At 38.3% G+C, this 25,027-nt stretch overlaps 1 protein-coding gene across 1 annotated transcript in view; it reads right to left on the bottom strand.

Annotated features, from left to right (window-relative positions):
• CFTR (CF transmembrane conductance regulator) overlaps window positions 1-25,027 on the bottom strand; it is a 160,803-nt gene that overhangs the window by 132,602 nt on the left and 3,174 nt on the right. Inside the window, exon 2 of the mRNA XM_072764891.1 lies at window positions 889-999. Within this exon, the coding sequence (XP_072620992.1) occupies window positions 889-999 (111 nt within the window). The remainder of the gene's footprint in view (window positions 1-888; window positions 1,000-25,027) is intronic.

Genomic DNA, 25,027 nt, shown 5'->3' with positions numbered 1-25,027 from the left:
TGTAAGGAAATGAGCAGAGTTCTAAGGACCCACTGCATGGGGTAATCTGGTCTGAGAGAATAAAACCAGCACAAGCAAATACCAAGTGGCACCAGAGTCTCTGGTTCCACTCAGTCGCTAAGCCAGTCCTCTGCCTAGACCCCTTCACACAGGTAGGCTACAGGAGCCAACAAATTCCCTTTTTCTATTAAGCTGGTTAATTGGGTTTCTGTCACTGGTAATCAAAAGGGTTCTAACCATTACTCGTAGAAAAGGGAACTCTGAGAACTAGTCTACAACGGGAAGCACCGATCCTGAGGAGGTGGCAAGTACAGATCTGCCCTAGAATTGTGGCTCTGTTGGTCATCAGCTGGAAAACTGCATCATCTCTCTGAGTTTCCTTTACTCTCTACAAGATGGAAGTGATGATGCGCTCCTCCATGAGCTGAGAGGAGATACTATACACAGCATTCAATATGTACTCAAAGAAATTTTTACATTTCTTTGATATCTAATGGCCATTACCTTAGGATGTTCAAGTAAGTACATTCATATTCGCATATTAAGATTTTGAGGGCAAATATAAACAATTTGCTTCATAAAGATGTTACTTCAGTCTTCACAAAATCCACTTAATGTTCTTTAAAGACAGGTAACTTCTCACAATTATTTTTCAGAAAAAAAAAAGTCATTTATCAGAAAAATAGCTAATCTTTCAAACTTTAATTAATTTTTAATTGGTCAAGACTGCAACCAGAAAATAAGATGTTCCTATCTTAAATATGTCATTTTAGGAATTAAGCCATTAATAAGCTAGTTCTCTATCCTTTAAATAATTAGAGTATTATTAATAATAATTAATAGTATTAATTCCTCCCTCCAACTAATGAATAATGTCCATGAACGTACCTTTCCAATTTTTCAGACAGATGATCAGCAGAATCAGCAGAAGGGACTTGGTATATGTCTGATAATTCCAGGCGTTGTCTATAGCCTTTTATCAAAATTGGTCTGGTCCAGCTGAAACAAAGAGAAGGGACAGATGTCAATATTCACTTGATTTGGTCTCCATTATAGACTTGGAATCCGATACTATTTTAAATCTTCTGGCAGGTGAGAAGTGGTGGGTGCATAAATACTAGAATAAAATAAGTCAACTTATAGAAATAACAGTGCTTCATATTTTATAGGACGCATCTGTATAAAACACCAATACCTCTGAACTAACATGCCTAAGAGAAAGGATCAGGAATGATAGTAGAATCCTTCCCAGCAGAAAAAAATAAGCCACTACACATTCTATATATAAGTATTCTTAATGGTAGAGTGTCTGCCTCAGCTCAAGATCTGGGATTGAGCCCCATGTTGGGCTCCTTATGAGAGGCCTGCTTCTTCCTCTGCCTATGTCTCTGCCTCTCTCTCTCTGTGTCTCTCATAAATAAATAAATAAAATCTTTTTAAAAAATAAAGTATTCTTAAAATAACAAACTATTCCAGGGCACCTGGGTGGCTCAGTCAGTTAAACTTCTGACTCTTGGTTTTGGCTCAGGTCTGATCTCCTGGTCATGAGATTGAGCCCCACACTCGGCATGGAGTCTGCTTGAGTTTCCCTCTCCCTCTCCCTGTGCTCCTACTCTCCACCCTGCACTCTGTCTCTCTCAAATAAATAAATCTTAAACAAACCAAAAAAGCTGCCCCCAAATAACAAGATACTAGGAGTTTAGAATCACTGAAGCCCCATCTCTACCACTTTAAATATAAAATGATCTATGAATGATAAAGAAGATGGACCCTCAACCAATATTCCCATACAATGTTGTTCTTATACATGGCTCTCAGCAACAAACTATTTTTGAATGAGTTGACTACAGCTAAAGGATTAATGAATACTTTGCATTAATTTGTTGGCCTAATTATCACTTCTGAATCATTACTTGAGGGTGGGGATCATAACTTTATATTTTGTCTCCTCACCCCACAGCATCCACCCCCTCCACATCTAATAAAGAACAAGTTATGATGAAAACTAGTGAAGCTAGTATGGTCAATACTTAGGATATGCCAGTTCTTTCCTTTTCCTTTTCTTTTCCTTCAGTTATTTTCAAGGATATTGTTTCTAACTAGTACAGATAAAACAAAATAATCTTCATAGAGATAAGCATCTAGATGCAGGAAGGCTAAAAGCTGGCAAACTGCAGGCAGTGGGGTGGTACCCTGGCAAATCTTTAACCAGCCCTTCTCCAAGAAGACAAAAGTGACTCAGTCATTTGCCCATTTCTGTGGTGTAAATACTCCCACTGTGACCAGTTTCAAGCTAGTAAATGTGAAGTCATTGAACACAGAGTTGGGAAGAGATACAGAGGTGCATGTTATAACATAGTATGTTCATCTTCCAGTTATAATGACAGTAAATCACCTAAACAGCAAAGATAATAGTGAAATGTCAAATTAGGTAGTGACAACTGTTGCGTTTTTATTACCTTTGTTTTAATATAATTTATCTAATTATAAGTTTATATCACTTAATTTTTAGTACTAGTTGTACTTAACAACCAGCTCACAAATTTCCTGATAATTTCACAATCTGCTCAGCCAAAAAGGGCCATACGCAGTAGGTCACTGAATGCCAAATGGTGGAAAGACTTGGAACAAGGGCAATGGCATTGAAGACAAAAAGGAGGAGTCTAAAGAAGGTTTAGTAAAAAGGAAAATAGATTCCATCCATTAATAAACTATGTTCAGTATGTTTGAAATTATTAAAATATGATACCAAATTGACAAATAAACAGGATTTTACTTTCTGTAAATTCCAAATACCATAAGACATTTTGCAGGAAATTAAAAAATAAATCTTTTTATCTTTTAAAAAAAATATATATGAACAAACATCCTTTGGTCCATATCTAAGATCTGATGATCATTCCCATGAATGAGTCTCACGCTCATTTTAAAGTAACACAATTCGTGGGCTGCCTGTATTAAAAGCTTTTGGTGCCTGTTTTCATATGTATATTGCACCTTGAAATCAAGGTTTGATTATCAAGAGTTCCAAAGCTCAGCATCATCAAACCAAAGTATTCGGTAGGATTAAAACTCAAGTTAGCTATTTTTAATTAGCAATAAAATTTAGTGTTTCCTGACAGGTTGTCACAATAAACCCATATTTGTATCCCGAAATAGAAACTTGGCTTAAAGTGAATTATGAGAACTAAAATTAGTTCGCCTTAGGCTGCCTAGAAATCGCCAGAGTCACCCTAGGGGAAAAAACGTATCCTGTTAGATTAAACTGATAACATTGAATGAAATTTCTGCTCCAATGAGTTCTCCATGCCTGCCTCAAGCCAATCTTAGAAATACAAAAACAAAGACGAAACAAAAAACTCCCCAGATACCTACACTTTATGAAATATCACTTATTGAAAGACTCCAGCCACCACTCCTTTTGCATAATCCTGAGTAGGTTAAATGTACTCAGATAGAATTTAGGAAAGCCCAGTGAGGATTTCTACTTCCACATTTCCTCCATTGGAAATCAATAAGCATTAGGTGGTTCATGAAGCAAAGCAGATTATGCCTGGAATAACCACAAGCAATAAACCCTGTTCTTTCTCCTCTTCGAATTTGCTCCCACCATCTCTTCCTCTCATCTCTAATTAATTTTCTCCTTCATTCATAACCAGTCACTATATAGTGACAATGGATTTTAAAAAAAGGTCTTAGAAATTGTGACCCTTTCCAAAGTTCTGGCCATTTCCAACAAACTAGCTAATTATTACTTATGGGGGTTAACAGAGGTCCCTAAGTTATACACTTCTTTAGATCTTAAAAGTTCCAGAGTGATTTTGAAAGAAAAGGTCTGGTACCCCAGATACACTGTTTTATTCACTGAACTGTAAGAGGCTTCAGGTTTTATTGAGGAAAGATTCTATCACTTCACTGTTTAAAAATACACACACACAAGAAATTGTTTTTAATTAATTTCATTTCTTAGGACAACATTTCTAATTTTTTTATAGAACGACTTGTAATTTCTTATAATGAAAATAATTTTTCAATTATAGCCACTATGAAAGCCTTGATTTTCATAAACTCTATCCCTCTAAAATCACATAATTAAAGTTTATAATCATTTTTTCCATTTGACCTTTGGCTTTTATTAATCCAACAGAAACATCTGACATTTTCACGTGCTAAAATCTAAGATGAAAGTCAGGTGTTAGACCTTTTCAGTTCAAAATGATTTTGTCTGTATAAAACAATCACGCTTCCACAGTATTTAACTTTACATTTTCTTTAACAGGCCAAATGAAGTAAAAGAACAAATTCGACAAGCACTGGTTGTATGACACTTCTCCCAAAGACTGACAAATTGATACACTCAAAGACTAGTAGTCTTTTTCCTTTTTTCACAAAACAATTAATACTCAAGGAACTAAGTGTAAATTGAGCTATTTTGTGTAGACATATTTAAATAGACCAGAGGTTTTCTCATCATCCAACTTAATTACCATGAGTTTGAACTAGCCCAACTAATCTGGATAGTCCCAACTGAAGGAAATGTTGAACTTTAACGCAAAGCAAAGATGGAGACTCACTTGAACATGTTGCGATAATAAATCTCAAATTTCTGCAGCAAAGCACTATCATTTTGTTTTAGATTCTTTTTTTGTGGGGGAGGATGTTGGGGTTTTTGTTTTTTGATCCGCGAGTATGACAGGAAGGATTGATTTGAGACCAGAAGTCTCTCATCTTTATAAGGATGTAAAGAAAAAAAGTCATAAAAATAATACTTCAAACATCACAGCTTTATCAACTTAGATTCAATGTTATCTCGTAGTCAGATGTATTTTTCTCAGTGAATTTTGGTGAAAATAATGCTTGAGACAGTAGTGGTATCTGGCTCTCAAAAAGTCTTGTGTAAAACTGGCATGCTTCAAGACTGCACCCCAATGTCATAGCTCTGGGGTAAGGGTCAGGCCAGGGAGTCCTTGCCCTCTGATCCCAGAGGTGTTTAAACAATGTTTGCTTCTTATTCATAAACTGGTGAATTTATAAGTAATAGCCACTTGAGCCAGCTCAAAAATCTTTAGGAAGAACATGCTTTGCTAAAGATCAGTCGTGTTTATGTTTAAGAGCTCATGAGGATCTAATTTTACCAGGAGAACTATAGAAGTTCTTTTTCTTTCTCTAGATGAGTGAACAGTAAAGTAAATGTAGTCAATGAATTTCAGATAATCTGGGAAGATAATTAATTGCAGCTTAACAAAAGACACCAAGCCAATTCTGAAAAATCTTCTGGATGTCCAGAATTTATAGCCATACAGGCATCCTAATATAAATTAGTTTAACTTCATGCCTAAAGAATCCAAACATTGAAAAGAAAAATCAACCTGCCCATTTTATAAGATGCTTCTAAATATAAGTGTATTAGGAATGCATGCATATTAAGGAAATGTCTGAAAACATACTTTCTTTTTTGCTTGTCTATCTTCTCCAATGTTTGTGAGCATGTATGTCTTTGGAAATAAGGAGGACTTTTTTTTTTAATTAAAGAAGGAACATACAGTTATAATGCATTACTCATTATAGCTATCCACCATAAAATTTCTAGTCAATCTTTTTTAAAGATTTTTTATTTAATTTGAGAGAGAGAGAGAGAGAGAGAGAGAGAGAGAGCAAGCAAAAGCAAAGGGAAAGGCAGAGGGAGAAGCAGAGTCCCCACTGAACCAGAAGCCCAACTCGTGGCTCAATCCCTATGACCCCTAGGATCATAACCTGAGCCCAAGGCAGACGCTTCATGGACTGAGCCATCCAGATGCCCCTCTGGTCAATTGTGTTCTAACTCCATGATTCACACAATGTTCACTATCAGTACTAATTTCCCACGAAATTACTTTTTCCTCTTTATATGGATGTCTGAGGCACTACTTCATCATAAAGACTACAAAACCAGTCACCTGACTCTTACTACAAATCTGTCACTGAAAAAACCGAATGAGTGATTTTAAAAAGAAAAGACAACTCTAGGTCTCACCCTGTCTCTATCATTTCCCAGTCATGTGACCTTGGAAAAGGCTCTGGCTCTCTCAGCTGCAGCTCCTGATAGAACAATTACCATGACTACTTTACCTGGTTTTCATGGGAGCCAAATTCAATACGGTCTATAAAGTAGTACAAATGTCCCTTATTACATGCTTCCTCATCTAAGAAATCGCTTGGCTTCAGTTTAATTTTCAGAGCACTGGAGTTTATTATTACTGGGATTATAACAATAGTAACAGCTAACATCAATAGGGTTTTACTGCAGCCCTGCAAAACGCTAGGGATTTCATATACATTATGTCATCTGAACCCCCACAACAATTCATAACTCTTAGTATTATCTCCCACCTACTGATGAGTAACTGAGTCTGAGGAAGCTAAAATAATTTGCCCACAGAAGACTGAATTAAAAAATAAGATATGACACCAAACCTACCCTCGTATCAAATGTACCATATTAGCACCAACTGCATACACTTATATAGAACACCAAAAGAACAAGTAACAGTAGATAAAAGTTAACTGGACTTCATAAAAGCCAAACACTTTTTATGTCTCAAAGGACACTGTCAAGAAAGCAAAAAAAATAGTCCAAAGAATTGGAGAAAATTTTTACAAATCATATATCTGATAAAAAGAGTTTTACCTGGAGTATTTAGGGACTCTCATAATTCAAAAAAGGACAACTCAATTTAGTCAGAAGCAAAGTATCTGAATAGATATTTCTCAAAAAAAAAAAGATATACAAAAACAAATGAAAGGATTCTCAAGCTCATTAGCCATTGGGGAAATGCAAATCAAAGCCACAATGAGAATCCATGTCACACCTGCTAGAATGGTTACAATAAAAAAAAAAAAAAAAAGACAGGTAATAATAAGTGTTGACAAAGATGTGGAAAAACTAGAACCTTTATTTTACATCCTATGGTGGGGATGTAAAATGAGGCAGGCACTTTGAAAAAGCCCTAAAGATGCTCAAAATATGAAATCTAAAGTTACCCTATGATCCAGCAATTCCACTTGCTGGTACATGCCCAAGAGAAATGAAAACATATGTCTGTGCCAAAACTTGTACACAAATGTTCATGGCGGCATTTTTTACAACAGGCAAAAAAAGTAGAAATAATAATAATCCAAATATCAACTGCTGAACAGACAAATGGGTATTCCTCAACTAGAATATTACTCGGTGATAAAAAAAAATGATTTACTGGACACATGGATGAAGCCCGAGAACATCACATTAAGTGAACAAAGTCACAAAAACTACATTGTTCCGCTTACAGAAATGCCCAGGACAGGCAAATCTACAGACACACAAAGCAGATGAGCAGCTGTCTAGGGCAGGGAAGGACGGCTCATGGGTACGGAGTTTCTTTTCAGAGTGACGAAAGTATTCTCAAATTGGTAGTGAGAGTTCCCCAACCTGCCCAAACCAGGGAATTGAATATTTTAAATGGGTAAATGGTTTGATATGTGAATTATAGCTACTAAAGCTGGTATTAAGACAAATGACACACAGAAATGGACTGTCAGTGTCGATTTTGGAAAGTTCTCCCACATTTTATTTTATTTTATTTTATTTTATTTTATTTTATTTTATTCCTCGAACCGTGAAATGTAAGTTCTTATTACGGTGACTTTAACACTTTAAGCCCTTTCAAATGGGTTTGTGCTTGGGCGGCCCCTGCAAGTGATTAGCACCCCCTTCCCATGAGAGGATCATGCATCGTAAGTCATGCAGATCATTTGTTTCCTGAACCCCCCCTCCTCCAAGCAAGGCACTCAGAGCTGTAACCACCATAAATACCGATAAGAGTGATCATGTCATTAACAGTGTAAAGAAACTGAGGAATGGGTACCATGGGCGAAAAACCATTTGTACCATTTCTACCTAATTTGCCCATGTGACTTGGATTTCAGGGACTCAAGCAGTTGGGAGACAACAAGCAATGGTCGGAGAATTCCCACCCATCTTGAAAGATAACAAAGAAGAAACAAAGCACTGTGATTTAGAGCCCATGCCCATGTACTTTTGAAAAAGCAGCCTCAGAGTGGTATTCCATGGTTTTTGTTTGCTTTTTATTCTATCTGGGCACGAAGCCACCAATAAAAGCCACAAATTTTATTGCAGCTGGAACAACTGGCTAGAAAGATAGGATGATTTAACTGAGCTATAAAATTGCTGTATCCTCTGTAAGTTCACTTTTAGGAGCTCTTTACTAAGAAAGACAAATGACACCATCACTCTCTAATTTCTGGGTTTTATTTCCATTGGCAGTAAGAAATAGATTTGGAACCAAGAAAATAAGGAAGCGGGGAAATGGATTGGCCTTAAGATTTTATGGTAGAAATGCCACTGGGTTACTGGCTGGCATTTGTAAAAGCTCACAGAGAGAAACTTGTGTGACTGTCAGAACCTCACCACTATTACTGTTATTTTAGACAACTGCACTCTGGAGAACAGAGCAGAGAAGCGGTTCCAAGGATGCCCAGTGGGAGCTGAGAGGCAAAGAAGGAAAACGAATTCTGTGTCCTTCTCGCTAAGGTAGGAGCAACACATACTTCACAGGAATGACAGACTAAGGACATGACACACATGGTATAATGATTTAACTTTATTGGTATTTGTTTCATAATTATCCCATTTATCTAGTATGATTCCCTCTCTTTTTCTAGAACCCTGCATCCTTCAACATTGAAGCTCTTTGTTTGGACATCATGACTAGGACCTAAAGTAAACAGTCTCCAGAATGCTTCAAATATCCACATCCTTTCCGGGTCCTGGTTTTCATTCTAGAGTTAACTCAACATGTGGAATCAAAGGTACTTGACTTTTCCCATTAAAGAGTTTCTCATAATATGCAGATGACACACCTCTCCTGGGGCCAGTAGTCCTCTGAGAAGCTCTGGCTGTGGAGTCGGGGATCTATTTGGTCTAGGCCACCATAGGCAGAGCAGAAGCTAACTCTCCTGACCTTCAACCTCCAAATCACTTGCTGGTCCCTATGTGTCCACGAACATCACTACTTATTAAATCCTCTCTGAAATACGCTCACTACTTACTGCTTTGATGAAACTTCTCCCAAAATTAAAAAAAATAAAATACAGGGTGATTCCACCCAGTTGTTTATCCAAAGACGTTTATTTATTTATTTTGCTTGATAGATCAAATGGTAAAATGGAGGTTGGAAGCCACCTTGGAAACGTTCTAAGATAAAACCCATTAACAGCTAATACTCCCAGGGCCACACTGAAACACGCGGCATAGGGAAACAAAGTTGATGATTTTTTAAAAAAATTCAGTTATGATAAAAAAAAATTCAGTCATGATAAAGTTGGTCTCAAGGATCCCACTTGAAGTCATCTAACCAGATACATGGTCGGTCAAATTTTAGAATTTTTCTCATTTATCTTAACCCTCTCTTCACTTTATTTATGCTGTCTGCTTTCTTACAGTGCTACCCTACTGTTACTCATGATTACTTCTCAGGATGATGCACAGAGTAGCATAGCATTGGATTCAGACCTCCCAGCTTCAGATGATTTTTCCCATCTTCAAACTGTATGTGGAATTTGGTTCTTGGTGGCATTTTGACCCATTTTATTCTTGCATTGCCATTATTTCACCCTTAGAAAGCAAATTGCAAATTATAGCATTGAAAGGTAAATTCAGTATCCTATTTCTTCTCCCTTTGGTGACACATTGCATGATTCAAGATCGTAAGTTTCAGATCCTGTTTCGAAGGTTGTGGAGCAATGCTAATGCTATTTCTTATGTTCTTGGAGACTTGATGTTACTGGGAGGGACACTGACCATAAAACTCCTGAGAGGTGCAGGGAGGAGGAGATAGAGGTGGCTGTACCCTCACCCTTTGCCACTGTGAATTCCAGAAAAAAAGAAGCATGACAGAGGCAGGGCATGGAGACAGCCAGCAGCTCAAGGTTGACCAAGGAAATAAAACTCTACTTTAAGAGCCTTACTTTAAATCCCCTTCACTTAATATTTACATCTTTAATCATATAAGTGACACCATGGGTAAGTGAAAATCCATAAACACCCTAAGTAGCTTCTTTCCCCCCAACAGTAAAACACAACAATAATAGATGACTGAGTTATTAACTCATCCTAATAAGCAACTGAAGAGTTCCAAATGGTCACCTTTCCAATCGGGTCATTGAAAACAGAAATCCTAACACAAATCATGATATTTAGTGAAAGTCATTTTATAGGCATCTAAGAATTACTGCGATCTGAAAATGTCATGATCTCTTGGTTCCACAAACACTTTAGGAAAATGAACTTTAAAGGAAATATTGAGCCAGATTCTCTTCCTTTTGAACTCTGCAGGAGTTCCCACTGGATGAAACCACTGGTAATAAGGGGGATCTTAATTTTTTAAAAGGATTCTCCTAGTCCCATCATCTAGCAGGGTATTCTTTGGTTTTGTACCAATACCAACTAGGTGCCAGGTTACCCTAGAGAAATAGAGATGCCTTGAAATAAAATCTGACCTCTATTTCCAAGAAATCTCAAATGCACTGAAATAATTGCATATAAATTATGTATACGTGAGCCTCTCTTCAATACGGGTAAAATTTTCTTCCTGTGTGCTTCATTCTCACCTGTACTTCCTCCACCTGAGCCATAGCCACAAAGTGTCTATTTACTTGTCCAAAATTCCCCATGTTCTCCAAACATAGTGGACCGTAAGCTCCATTAGGGCAAATGCCTTATAGCTCTTTTATTTTACTGCTGTCTTCCCTGCACATATCACCCAGCGTGGCACATCACTGTCACTCAATTATTTTCAAAATTGTTAAATTAATATCAGCACATTACAATCAGTTTGCTAGTTTACTTGTCTTATAAGATTAACTTCTTGAACAATGTAATATAAATATACATCTCCATTGTCTTCTCCAGCGCTCGGGACAACGGACAGAATAAGTTAATATGTTGACTACTCAAAGATGGCATGTTCATGGCCCATCTGAGGACACTGATATGATTGCAAATATGTGTTGTTCAGCCAGTACTCTTGTTCAAATGGATTAAAAGGCAAAAACGAAGTCAAAACATTTTTCAAGTCTATCGAGGTGTCTATACCCTCGTATGATAAACCCACAAGTGTTAGGGCTTACTCAGCGATCATCCTTGAATAACATTTCTGAGTCAAGAACTTCAATAATCTTGAAGTTTCTAGCCATGATTGTTTAATTCCCCTCAACACAATATTTTTATATTTAACACCCTGCATTCCCAAAACATTCCTCCAAATGTCTGACCTTCATTCTACTTATTCTTAATAGAGATGAACCAAAATTTTATAAATGAAAAGTAATTCTTCATTCTCCTCAAGAGCAAATGGTCTCATTTATTCTACACTCCTTGCCAATCCCCATATCATGGCATCTGACATCTTCTGCATTGTATCCATGTTACTTCTGTACCGTAGAGACGTGATACGCATAGCTTTTTAAAAGGTTCATGAAGATGCATAACTCCTTATATGTATTCTACTTTACAGTTTCAAATTGCTTCTATATTTCGTTCTACTTCTGAACACTATTACTATTAGGAATTAAATTGTACTTCCCCCACAAAAAGAGATATTGGTATCCTAACTCTCAGCACCTCTGAACATGACCTTATTTGGTGATAGGATCTTTACAGAGGTGATTATGTTAAAAGGAGCTCATTTAGAGTGGGCTCTAACCCAATATGACCAGTACCCTTATTTAAAAAAGGGGATTTGGACACAGGTGGAGACACCAAGAGAACACTATGTGAAGATGAGGGCACATATCAAAGTGAGGCCTCTGCAAGTCAAAGAGTGCTGGCAAATCACCAGGAGAGAGGCATGGAACAGATTCTCCTTCCCAGCCTCAGAAGAAACCAAACTTGCTGACACCCTGATCTTGGACTTTGTGAATTCAGAACTGTAAGACAGTAAACATCTGCGGTTTAAGCCACTCAGTTTTTGGTGCTTTGTTACAGCAGCTCTAGCAAACTAATATGCTGAGCCCCCGCAACAGGAAAACTCTATATTAGGACAATGCATGCAGAGGGACAACTGAACAATGGTGATAACTCTAAAAGATTTAAAATAAGGTTAAAAGTTGGAGATAAAAGCCCATGGCAAAGCACCGGTTGCAGATGTAAAATCAGACAGGGGTATTTGGGGGAATGTGATCTCCATAATTCAGAGAATTCACTGGGCTTAGTTCACAAAAGAGAAGGGTTAAATTTAGAGAAGTGTTTTTTAAAAGCTTGGTAGTGAAGATGAAAAAGGATGAATTATAATAATCATGCTGATGATGGTATTTACCACTTATTACAGAACTGCTCTGTATCTGGCATTACTTGCTGTCATTTAATACATGGACAGTACTTAATTTTATGTGTTAACTTAGAGGATGTTTTTGGATATGATCTATATATAAACCATGAACTTCTTCGGATAAAGCAGATTGCCCTTCATAACACTGGTGGGCCTCATACAGTCAGTTGACGGCCTGAATAGAACAAAAGACTGGCCTCCCAAAGCAAGAGAGAATCTTCCAGTGTACTGCCTTCAGAATAAAATGGGAACATGAGCTTTCCTGGGTCCCCAGCCTGCTGGCCCACTCTGCAGACTTTGCACTTACCAGCCTTTCTAATCATGGGAGCCAATTTGTAGAATAAATCATGTGTATATATATATCCTATTGGTCTGTTTCTCTGAGGACTTGACTAATACACATAGTAAACGCTCAATGACTGTTGGATATCATTATAATGCTGAGTTGTGTTAAATGAGGATAACTGACTGTACTGAGGAGCATAATGCCATCACTGGAAGATAAGTAAATTGTCCCAGATCATACTGTTAATAAGTCACAAAGTAAGGATTCCAGCCAGGTTTGTCTAATTCCAAAGTACATCTTCCACTACAATATTGCCACCTAGGAGTTGACAATGAGGATTAGACACAAAGTGGAATGTGAGACTATTTTCTCAGAGTATAGAGTGGATGAACTAAGGAATTCAAGGAAAGGTCAAGAACAACCAATATGGAGGGAAAACCAGCTCATGGTTCTCAAACTGTGGGCCCTACCACCTACTGTTCCCCAGAGGTACTTTAAGGAGCTTAGCAACTTTGGATCTGAGATGTCAATATTTTTAAGCATGTTTTACTGTTTTAAAAATAGGAATTGGGCAGCCCAGGTGGCTCAGCAGTTTAGCACTGCCTTCAGCCCAGGATGTGAGCCTGGAGACCTGGGATCGAGTCCCACATCGGGCTCCCTGCATGGAGCCTGCTTCTCCCTCTGCCTGTGTCTCTGCCTCTCTCTCTCTCCTCTGTGTTTCTCATGAATAAATAAATAAAATCTTTAAAAAAAATAGGAATTAAAAACATCACACTTTTTACATGTATTGTATGAACATTTTAGCATACTGGATTCATCCAAACATTTTCCTGGACAGTCAGGCTAACTCATTTAGTGTCCACTGCATAGGAAAGGTTCCCCTGACATTTCTTCACGCAGATTTATTTATTTTTCTATTTCTTCACACAGATTTAAAAAAATTACAATGTGTCATTGGTTATTTCCACACTTTATGAGAGAGTGTGTCACTGCAGATACACATGGACCAAGCTCAGTTAACAACCCACCATATCTCTGGCATTCCTGCTCACACAAGATCTCATCCCTGCATAAAAGAATTGTGCAATCTCCAGAGAATGCTAACAAGCCACATCAGATATCATCATGGTTTTACAATACTTTATCATGTTTACACAACAGTACAGTGACACTGATTATAAAAGTCAGCATCAATTTAGTTCCAGCCTTTTCAAAAAAGAAACACTACCTTAAAAATGGAGGTTTTCTTAAAAGAAATCTCCAATAATTATACACTTATTCACACCATTACCTACCACTTTCTCATTAGCATCATAATTAAAGTTTTCTTCTAAGCTTTCTTCATATTCAAATCAAAAATATTCTTGCGACTCACTCATGGCTCTTCACAGCTATGAACAGGGTGACAGTAACAAGCTGCATCCAGCACACATTCACTTACGGAACAGGCAGTATGAATTCAAGGCCCAGTGAAGTGCTGAGCTTGGGCAACTTCTACTTTTATTATAGAGTCTGGGCTGACAAACTTCACACTAAATATTAACTGTTAGTTACTTCTTTCAAAACTAGATCACAGAGTAATCTTTCTCAAGAAATTTCAAGCAAGAAACTAAATTTAAGTTAAAAGTCAATCTTGGGAAGTGCACCTGGGTGCAAATAATTCAACTGAGGTCACAGGAATTGTACCTTCCTTGTACCTTCAATACATTGCCAAGTTTCCAGACTACAATTCATTCCTGGGCCTGGTGGCTGACAAGTTTCCTTTGACATCAGTTATAAGAGGCATCTCGATTTCAGAAACACAACACTGTGGAAAAGGCAAACATATAGGACCAAGAAATGTTCGAGAATCATTTCAGCCCTTACTTGGGAGCAAGACATTACCTATATCTCTGTATTTATGGAAGACCTATTGTCTTACATCGTCATTTTTATTTGCATATATTGCAGTTCCAGGGAAGATGTCATTTGAGAAAAAAAAAAAAAAAAAGGAAGATGTCATTTGGAAATTGGGATTCACTGATGAAACTATTGTTTAAAAAAAAAAAAGTTGTGAAAACCACTGCAACTAGGAAAACCTGAGATACATATACAAAATGTCAAACGTCACCATCTGACAGGTGACTCTGCCTCTTGCTTCAGTCCCAAGAAATAGAGTAAGAGTAAACATAAGAAACAGAAGACAAAAATGATGACCATCTAGAAATTGGTGATCACAGCAGTGCCCCCACGAGGGCAAGTGGGGGTGAGGGGTACACTGCAGTGACTGAATCTGGAACTCAGCTGAGGGCTGAAGTCGGTAATGGAAGGAGTGAATGCCAAACCTCCAACAAAAAGCCTAAGGCAGTAGCTTTGATGAAGTGGAAAATAACAGGAAGGTAGATTTGGGGGAAAAAATGAGGGGTGATGGCTAGTACCTAGATAGAACAAATCAGGATAAGATAAAAAGTGCCTGCTGGTTTGGTACAACCGAGCTATTCCCGCGTGACAATGGTTGGCTATTGGCGTGAGTTTCGGCTGACCGCATCTTTCATTCTTCAACAGAAACACCTCATTAACCTAAGATAAGGCAGTGCCCTTTCCCCCTCCCCGCTCCTCTCTTGCTCATCCCCCTACCCCCAACAACAAGCAGCTTGTCACATGGACCTAAGTGGGAGGGCTTGCTTCTGGCACTTTCAAGAACAGAGTCTGACCCCTTATTTAAATGATATTGTTTTAAATAAATAAATAAATAAATAAATAAATAAATAAATGTAAATGATACGGTTTCTAATGCTTGTATCAAAAACAATACATTTCAGAGATAAGAATGTTAAGAAAATCTATATAAGAAACAAGTGAAATCATAAAATTCACCAACTCCATTCTAGGCTTTTGGATAGTGTGATGTACTAGTTAAGAGCAGAGCTCTGGATTTAGATCAATATAAATACATATCTTGACTTCACATAAACTAGCTGGGTGACTCTTCATAATCTTTCTAAACCACATAATTCTTAGATGTAGAATCTGTTTGGAATTGAAGAATTCACTGAGGTGATATAGACAATCCCTGGTACGTGGCAAATGTTAGGAGGTAGTGGGAGACCAAAGTACAGATTTCAAGAAGTACATAAGAGAAAATTTTGAATTCGGTGGCATATTAAACTATATCTATGTTTCTATTGCTAATTTACTGAAAAAAAAATGGTAAACTTTCAAAATCCTCTTCCCTGGACACACTAAGAAAGAAAAAGGAAATGAGGAATGTTGGGAGAGAGAAGGTTCCTGGAACTGGGAGAAGATGGAATCACTTCCATCTCCCCCATTTAATGATTATGTGTTGGAATCCTGTCATTTGTCCTCAAATCTGTAGTTTTTCAATCTTTTACTACAGTTGAGAAGCAGTAGTTGGGCCCTTTTAACCCATTCTCCCAGATTTTAGTAGGCAAAAAGAATCACTTGGAATGTTGAAAAAAAAAAAAAAAATGTGGTTGTCCTCTCCCAGAGATTTTGACCTAGTAAGGATGGAGCAGGATCTAAGAATCTGCATTTTGATGTGATATATATATCGAATGCATATGATATATATATATATATATATCTTAAGTTTACTTAATAATTAATTCATAAATCATTTAATAATTAATATATCAATATTTTTTAAAGCAGGTAGTTGGCAGACCAGTTTGAGAAGTGCTTCTCTAAAGCTATACAAATATTGTTAATTATGAAGAGGCTCCTAATTTTCAGAGCATATGTATTTACCTAAAGAATTTCTTTATCCTGTTTCTAGCTAGATTTCCCTTTAAACAGAATAACTAAATTTTAATCAAATTTCCAGAAGCAGCAGATTTGGTGGCTCATTGGTTTTTTCACAGTAACTTACACAGATCCAGAATTTGACTCTATTCTGCAATAATAGCAGCCAGAGTAACAAAGTGTGTCTCGGGGAAGACGCAAGTTGTGTCGCTACCCTAACAGCAGCAAAAACAATTGAATCAGGGGTACCCAAGTGGCTCAGTCAGTTAAGCATCTTCTGACTCTTGGTTTCCACTCAGGTCATGATCTCGGGGTTCTGACACTGAGCTCCAGAACCTGCTTGGGATCCTCTCCCTTTCCCTCTCCCACCCCCTCTGCTCCTCCCACCCCTGCACATGCAGATACGTGTGTGCTCACCCTCTCAAATAAATAAATAAAATCTTTTTAAAAAGCAACTGAATCAGCAAAGTTTTACATGAGTTCAAAAAGGTGGCGAAATTACCAAATTAGTATCTCAAGGGATCCAAAGACTGTTCAAGGATTAAATCCAATATACCCAGGGACACCTGGGTGGCTCAGTCGGTTAAGCATCTGCTTTGGGCTCAGGTGGTGATCCCAGGGTCCCTTTTAAGACAGAGAGCCCAAATGCTTCTCCCTCTCCCTCTGCCACTCCCCCTGCTTGTGCTCTCTTGCTCTGTCAAATAAATAAAATCTTTAAAGAAAATCTGATACGTATTTCTAAATATAATCACCTTATATTTATATTTCATAGGAAAAATTTTTTATTTTAAAAAATGCATCAAAAAATTTTTATTGTCAAGGAATTGTTGACTTCAAGTTAATTTTATTATATTAGATGATCTTCAGTCTATTTTATAAATCAATAAAAATAAGTTCCCTTCATTAAAACGGGCAAGGGAAAAATCTAGAGGCATATAATGGCCTCTGTGCTCCAAAGGAAGAAAAAAAAATTGCATCTTTAAAAATATTAACACAAAAATTCTAGTAAAAGAAGAATAATTAGAATGTATAATAAGTTTTGATACGTGGTCTAAGTTTTCAAAACACTATATTCCTGGAACATACCAGACACTCAATATTTATGTTAAATAAATGCAAGTATGTGTTCATGAATGAATGACTGAAAATCACATATGCATTTTAAAGTCATTACTTTTACATTAATGAGTTCATTTTGTAGTGATTCTAATAAAATTCCATTACACAGAACTTAGTTCTCTTGTTATTGGGATGCCTACTTTTGAGCTTTAATTTCATCAGTTTATAACTCTTTAGTACATGAATAAAATTTTGGATCTCATCATAGATATATGGATATGTATATATTAAATTTTTAAATTCCAGTTAGTTAATACACTATGTCATATTCATTTCCACTGTACAATATAGTGATTCAACAATTCCATACATCACCCTGTGCTCATGCAAGTGCTCTCCTTAATCTCCATCACCTTCTTAAACCATCCCTCCACCCCCCTCCCTTCTGGTAACCATCACTTTGTTCCCTATAGTGATGAGTCTGTTTCTTGGTTTGCACCTCTCTCTCTCTCTTTCTATATTTTATCCTCTGAATTACCTGATTTATGTAAATATCTAATGTCTGTTCAATGATGTTGGTCCCAATTGACTCCATAGTCAAATATACCCATGGGGGATTTATCTGCATTGTGTACTTTCATTCACTCACAGTGCATATATACAAGTGATACGCTGACATTTCTGGAAAAAAGAGAGTAACCCTATTATATTAGAAATGGGAAAAGATGCTAATGTGAGTTTATAGAAGTCAACTCTATCTTTCAGTTGAAGAGTAGGAGTATTTTTGGTACTAAATATTTCATCAGCCTACTTATTATTTTATCGAAAAATGTACTCAGAGGTCCAAGACTAAAATGAAATTAAAGGTCCTCTTTTTTTAAAAGACGAAATATGGTACATACGTTTAGAAAACAATTTTGGAAATAATCATTTTGATAATCTGGTTTAAAATCAAACTATCAGGCATCCTGAATACTCACATGAGATCTGAAGAGAAAAATATTTCGGGGTGGAAAGTCTATCTACGGCAAAGTTGTTTATCATCGATCTTCCAAAGAAAAATGATAGCATGCTAAGCTGGAAATTCCCTATGACGTCCTGTACATTACACAAGAAAGCAAAAGAAACTTATTTTCCTATTTTATGTTATACTTTAGAACACATGGATTTGGTAAAACTGATTTTTTATTCAGAATTAAACATTTCCATCAAAAAATAAATTTTGGGAATCCCTGGGTGGCTCAGCGGTTTAGTGCCTGCCTTTGGCCCAGGGCGTGATCCTGGAGTCCCAGAATCAAGTCCCGCGTCGGGCTCCCGGCCTGGAGCTTGCTTCTCCCCCTGCTTGTGTCTCTGCTCCTCTCTCTTTCTTTCTCTCTCTCTCATGAATAAATAAATAAAGTCTTAAAAATATAAATAAATAAATTTTAGAAGCATATCCATAAACTGAATTAGTCCAGTTTTATTCAATTCAACAAGTATATTTTATGGGCCTCCTCCGCCAAGGAGTCAGAGAGATGCTTGGTACAAAAAAAAAAAAAAAAAAAAAAAAGAATAAGAGCCTCTGCCTTGAAGGACACGTCAAAAGGTGCATATGCAAACAGGATGTCAAGAAGTCCCTATGGTCAATAGGTCCCTATGAGACAAAACTCTTCTGAGAAATTAACTAGCAGCTTTCAAGCTACTATTTTTCTCTTCGGAAAAGTCCATTTTGCACGTTTGTTTCACTTCCTTTTAAAATTACGCAAATACTGAATAACAATAGTGTGAATTACACATGAGCCTTGAAAATTTCTCCTAGGTCTTTTTTTATTTTTTTCTTCTATAGGTCTTCAAGCAATTTTAAAGCTGCATATTTTGAAGCTTATTGCAATAGACTTTTTAAAAAAGAATATTTGTGGCTGATTTATGTCTCACTGGTGAAAACTGTATGTGAAAACTATCTGAAATTCCCATACAGTGCCCATAAATGCAGTTTTATTGGAACACAGCCATGCCCATTTGTTTGCATATTGTCTCTGGCTGCTTTCCCACAATGGCAGAAACCACATGGCCCACAGCGTTGGAAATATTTACTATCTGGCCCTTTATAGAAAAAGTTTGCGAAACTGATCTAAAGTATAGCAATGAACTTGGGGCACCTGGATGGCTCAGTTGGTTAGGTTTCAGACTCTTGATTTTGGCCCAGGTCTTGATCTCAGGGTCGTGAGTTCAAGCTCCCCAATGGGCCCTGCACTGGGCTCTGTGTTAGACGTAGAGCCTACTTAAAAGGAAAAAAATTACAGATAAAAACAATAGGGCATAGCAATGAACCTGGGTTTAAAAAGTAAAGCTTTCTTAGTAGCTTTATTTTCCAAAGCTCACAGAGATGTTTAAAATAAACATACAACAAGAACTTCTGAATAGTTTCTCCCATATGCTGCCTCTAAGAGTAGGACTGGTAACCCTCACTAGCAAGAGACTCGATCTCTTGTTGCTCCCACAACCAACTGGGCTCCAGACTGGGCTTTGAATTCCTCTAAACACAGCTGTCAGACCTCCGGGCTTCTACCTTTTCAGCTTAATTTCCACCTACTGATCTGACTGGTACCAGATGAAATTTGTGGGTCTCTTTCAAATTAAGAACTTAAAGTTGGGGCACCTGGGCGGCTCAATGGTTGAGCATCTGCCTTCGGCTCAGGTCATGATCCCGGGGTCCTGGAATCAAGTCCCACATTGGGCTCCTTGCAAGGAGCCTGCTTCTCCCTCTCCCTGTGTCTCTGCCTCTCTCTGTGTCCCTCATGAGTAAATAAATAAAATCTTTAAAAAAAAAACAAAAAACCTTAAAGTTAAGAACATCACTAGGCATTTGCGGGGCGGGGTGTGATGTCGGGTAGAAGCTCAGTAGGTAGTGCTAAGAAAAAGAACTCTTGAGTGTTTTAACAGACTCAAAGTTTTAACATGAAACAATGATACCTAATCTCTTCCAGAATGAGAATCTTTTGTTAGCACACACACACAGACACACACACACACACAAAATATTTCAGGCTAGTGGGTGTGCTTTTATTTACTCATGTCACCGCAGACAGTACCTGCAGCCCCGAGATTTTCATGCCTCCTTGAATGTCTCTATCCTAGAACTCCGAGGTGTAAAACCCACTGTGAGAGAAGTGAAGTTCCGAGGAGGTGGGGGCACTGCAGACCCCACCTGAGTTGGTGGGTTTGGAGGGCTGGGAGGTAGTTGGAGGCTGTCAAGTAGAATTTCAAAGTAGATCTTAACTTGTGCCATCCCTAGAATAGCAGCTGCTTATTCCTGACACTCTCAAGGTGACTCCATAGCACAATAAAGCCAAACAAGTAGCCACTTTAAATCCTTCCCTGAATACCACCCTGGACTTCACTGAACAGGGGGAAGACAGTATTTAGAATCCTGTCACTCAGACACCTTCATTTCACCTCTCACTTTAATATATTTTCAAACAACCGCATTACCTGGCCTTGGGCCGTACACATCATTTCCTCTTTTACTTAAAGAGAAGTGCCAGGCCCCCACTCCCACCCCCAAGTCTCCTCCCAAACTCCTCACCCAGCCAATGTCACCGTCACCCACCCTGTCACCCAAGTCAGCACATCTAGACCTTATCCTCGATGCTTCTCTCTCCTTCACCTTCCACATCTAATCAGTTGCCAATCCCACTCCCATTCCCAAATGTCTTTTTCTTTTTTTTTTTAAGATTTTTTTACTTTTAAGTAATCTCTACACACCCAACATGGGGCTAGAACTCATGACCTCGAAATCAAGAGTCACACAGCCTACTGCCTGAGCCAACCAGGGCTCCCCCGCAACTGTCTTTCAAATCCATCTTTCTACCCCTACAGCTCACCATTCCCTTGGCAAAACTACAACAGCTTTGAACTGGTCGTGTCACTCCTCTGCTCGAAATCCATGGCTTTTCACTTCCAATATGACAAAGCCCAAATGAAGCTCACCGAGCCCCTTATTATTGGGCCCTGGCTAGAGTTTCAGACCCATCTCCCACAAATCTGTCATACACCTCATGCTCCGGTCACAGGGAACATTTCTGAATTCTTTGAAGGTGTCATGCTCCCTCTTGCTGCCAGTCCTACACAAAATCCGCTGCTCCCGTGTTTACATTTTTCCTAACCCATCCCAGGCCTCTATGGACAATCTCCTTTAGGTGTCCACTCAAGAGGCACTTCTCCAGCAGGCCTTCCTTAGCCGGCCTTTGACTAGATTCGATGGCCCATGGAGTGTTTCTAAAAGCCCCTGAGACTCTGGGTTTCAGAGAATTCATTCCACGAAGGCAGCACCAATTTCTTTCTTGCCCATCTCGGCTTTATTAATTGCCCTGCGTAGAACATAGAAGGTGGCAAATACGTGAATTAGGGAATTCCAAGCTGCCCTGAGTCATCACCTATAAAGGAAGTACCGCTCTGATTCAGCTCCTTGCAGCAACCTATGGGAGACTTCTCTGATTTTATCACAGTAAAGCCCCGTTCCAGGACTGAGAATTCTAAGAACTTAGCAGAAACCTTTAAATCATTTCTTTAGATCCCATGAGCAAGGAATTAGCAAATAAGCTTTCTCAGGAAGGATAAGACCTTGCCATAAGGGGACACAAGAAAAATTTGACAAAATAATTATTCTGAGAATTAAGTCTTATCAGAGGGCAGCCCGGGTGGCTCAGCGGTTTAGCGCCACCTTCAGCCCAGGGCATGATCCTGGGGACCTGGGATCGAGTCCCATGTCAGGCTCACTGCATGGAGCCTGCTTCTCCCTCTGCCTGTGTCTCTGCCCCTCTCTCTCTCTCTCTCTCTCTCTCTCCCTGTGTCTCTCATGAATGAATAAATAAATAAAAATCTAAAAAATAAAAAAATAAAAGTCTTATCAGAATGATGGCACATTGCAAAACAGCTGAATGTCATCATTCTACAATACCTATAAGCCTCTCAGGTTGATCACCACAGAATCATGATCATCACAAAGAAATATTTATTAAACCAGCACATGCAGGAGTCTTGCTATGGTCTGAATACTGTATTAAACGAGCCCGAGAAGGCCCTGACATCCAGGGCTTTACGATTTTGGGAGTCACTGATGTCAAAAGACAGGAATAGGCCCATGGAGCCGCGACCTGGACAAGCCTTGCCCCTGGGAAACAGCTGCGAAAGCCAGCTTGCTCAGAGCCCACAAGAAATCTATTCCTTCTCTACACCAGGGCACCTGATTGAATTTTTACAGGTTTCTTGCTAAAAGAAGCCTAAGCTCCTTGCCAACACAAAGCTCAACAGTTAAGCCACTTTGCGATGCTAATTTGCCTCTCAAACAACTAGCAGGTCAATTCTGGGGGAGCTGGTGAGGTGAGGAGCACCTGAGACTGCAATGTTGTGCTTTGCCATGAGGCACTGAACATGGGTGATGCGTTAACCTTCAGTCAGGCCCCGCAGCCAGACCTCCGTCATACTGTTTTCCCCTCTTGACCTCATGGCATCCCAGGGATTTTGTTCCAGGGATGTGCTCTACATGGATGCGTCAGGAATCAGTGGAATCAAAATTGCCAAAATTGCTGCTGAGTCAGAGGTGTTTTTAAAAGTTTGACAAACAACATATAGCTGCCTGCTAAACAGTTAACACCCTTCCCTGGTGGTTCTGCAATCCTATACTTACATGGCAGCTCTATCCCACCGAAATTACAGGTTCCTGTGAAATGACACGAACAATAATGATACATCTTATAGGGGTGCTCGTTGAAGGGCCTTTTAAACAAGTTTGAGCATTTATGCATTGACAATTACCATACTAAGTCCTACTTCCTCCCACAAAACAGAACCGGAAAACTGGAAAACCATGATTTCCCTAGTGTACCAGTTGGCTCCACAGGGTATTTTGATTGTCGCATCAAACATAAAATATTGATGAAAGGGCTAAGAAACATAGATTCCACTTCCTGTTTAACAAAGAATTGAGCATTAAAGCTAACCCAGCTGTGCCACGTGTTTTTAAGTATATTAAGAATACCTCTGGACTGTCAAGTAAGTAGTAATTTGAACTATTGAAATAGTTCAAAACCAAGGAGGAAATTTTTTAAACTAGCAAAATTGACTAAAAAAATTAATTATATATACATATTTATATATATATATATATCTACTAAAAGAAATTTAACTATATATACATATACTTTATATATTAAAATATACATAAGTTTGATTTCAGCCATATCATGCCAAAGAGATCATCTTAGAACGGCGAAAGTTAAAGCCAATCAAGACTGACATGTTTCCAGGTTGGAAAATCTGAACTGTATTATTAAAACACGATCAGCAAAAGGTGGACGGATAGAAGGGAATAGAAGGGACTGCTGTAGGAGTCAACATCTGTCAGTGCTCAGGCCACGCTGTCCAAGAGAAAGGGGTGTGTGTTCCGCAGGTGGTCTCCTTCGGTTCTACAGGAGACAGAGCCATGGGAGAGGAGGAAACCCTGTGCTGTCCTCACTGGATGACTTCTGTTCACTGACTAAACGGACTCCTGGTACTCCGACCCCTTTGGCAGCGGGACCTCTCAAGAGGAGTTGTGCATCTCCTACTGGCCTTTTGTTTCATGCATCTCCAGTTCTTTTGGTTTGGATAGGCCCAGCCTCGTCTGAGAGACACACCTGACACAGTGCCCACGTACTGACCAGGACAGGACTAGACCCTTGTTTGAGTGGCCGAGTGGTCCTTCTCGGCAGCAATTCTATGAATGCCTGCCAACAAACTGCAGAGATATTTATGACTCTGCCATGATTTTAGATTTCCTCATGCCTTACAAACGAGTAGCACAATGTAAATAAAAAATCACCGCCATGGATTTTTTTACAATGTGCCATAACTTGTATGATCAAACAAGGGTGGTCCTCCTCAAAACTGTGATCTTTGTGGTTCTTTCATTATAAGCTTATTGTAATTATGCTTCTGTTGCTCAAAGCACTTAATGTTTTTTTTTTTTTTAAAAAGCACTTAATGTTTCTCTTCATTAGGAAATGTCTTTTAAGCTTGCAATACATGTTTTTGAATGATAATACCTAAACTTAAGTAGCACTAGGCTGTTAACAAAGCAAATAAGATGAAGAATCTACACTCTACAAGGCAGATTTGATTTCAAGACACAAAAGTCATTTAGAAGTTCAAGTGATCAATCTGGGTAATAGGACTAATAACCTAATGCAAATTCTGACTATAAGCAATGAAGCCACTAGCTCCCCATGAGAAGAAACCTACATACCGTGTTTAAAGGTAATTTCAGAAAAAGAATCCAAAAATATTTTGATCAGAGGCAGGATGTTTAGAAGGAGTTTGGTTTTCATTGATAGCTATTTTGATTTGCCACACCCATTCTAATACATAGATCTAGTTTGTGTAAAAACCTCTCATTACTTTGTGTTTAGTAGTTATAAAAGTATCTTAAATGATCTTATTAAGCAGAGATTTATGCAATTCTTGGCCTTAGATCCTAATAGTACTGTAGTGACTTTGATCTTATTTGAGACTTCTCTGCGGAGCTTATCAGGAACCCCATCCAGTTTTGTAAGAATCT

This window comes from Vulpes vulpes, chromosome 7 (assembly GCF_048418805.1).
Source record: "Vulpes vulpes isolate BD-2025 chromosome 7, VulVul3, whole genome shotgun sequence".
NCBI lineage: Eukaryota > Metazoa > Chordata > Mammalia > Carnivora > Canidae > Vulpes > Vulpes vulpes.
This window is presented reverse-complemented; position numbering and strand designations above follow the sequence as displayed.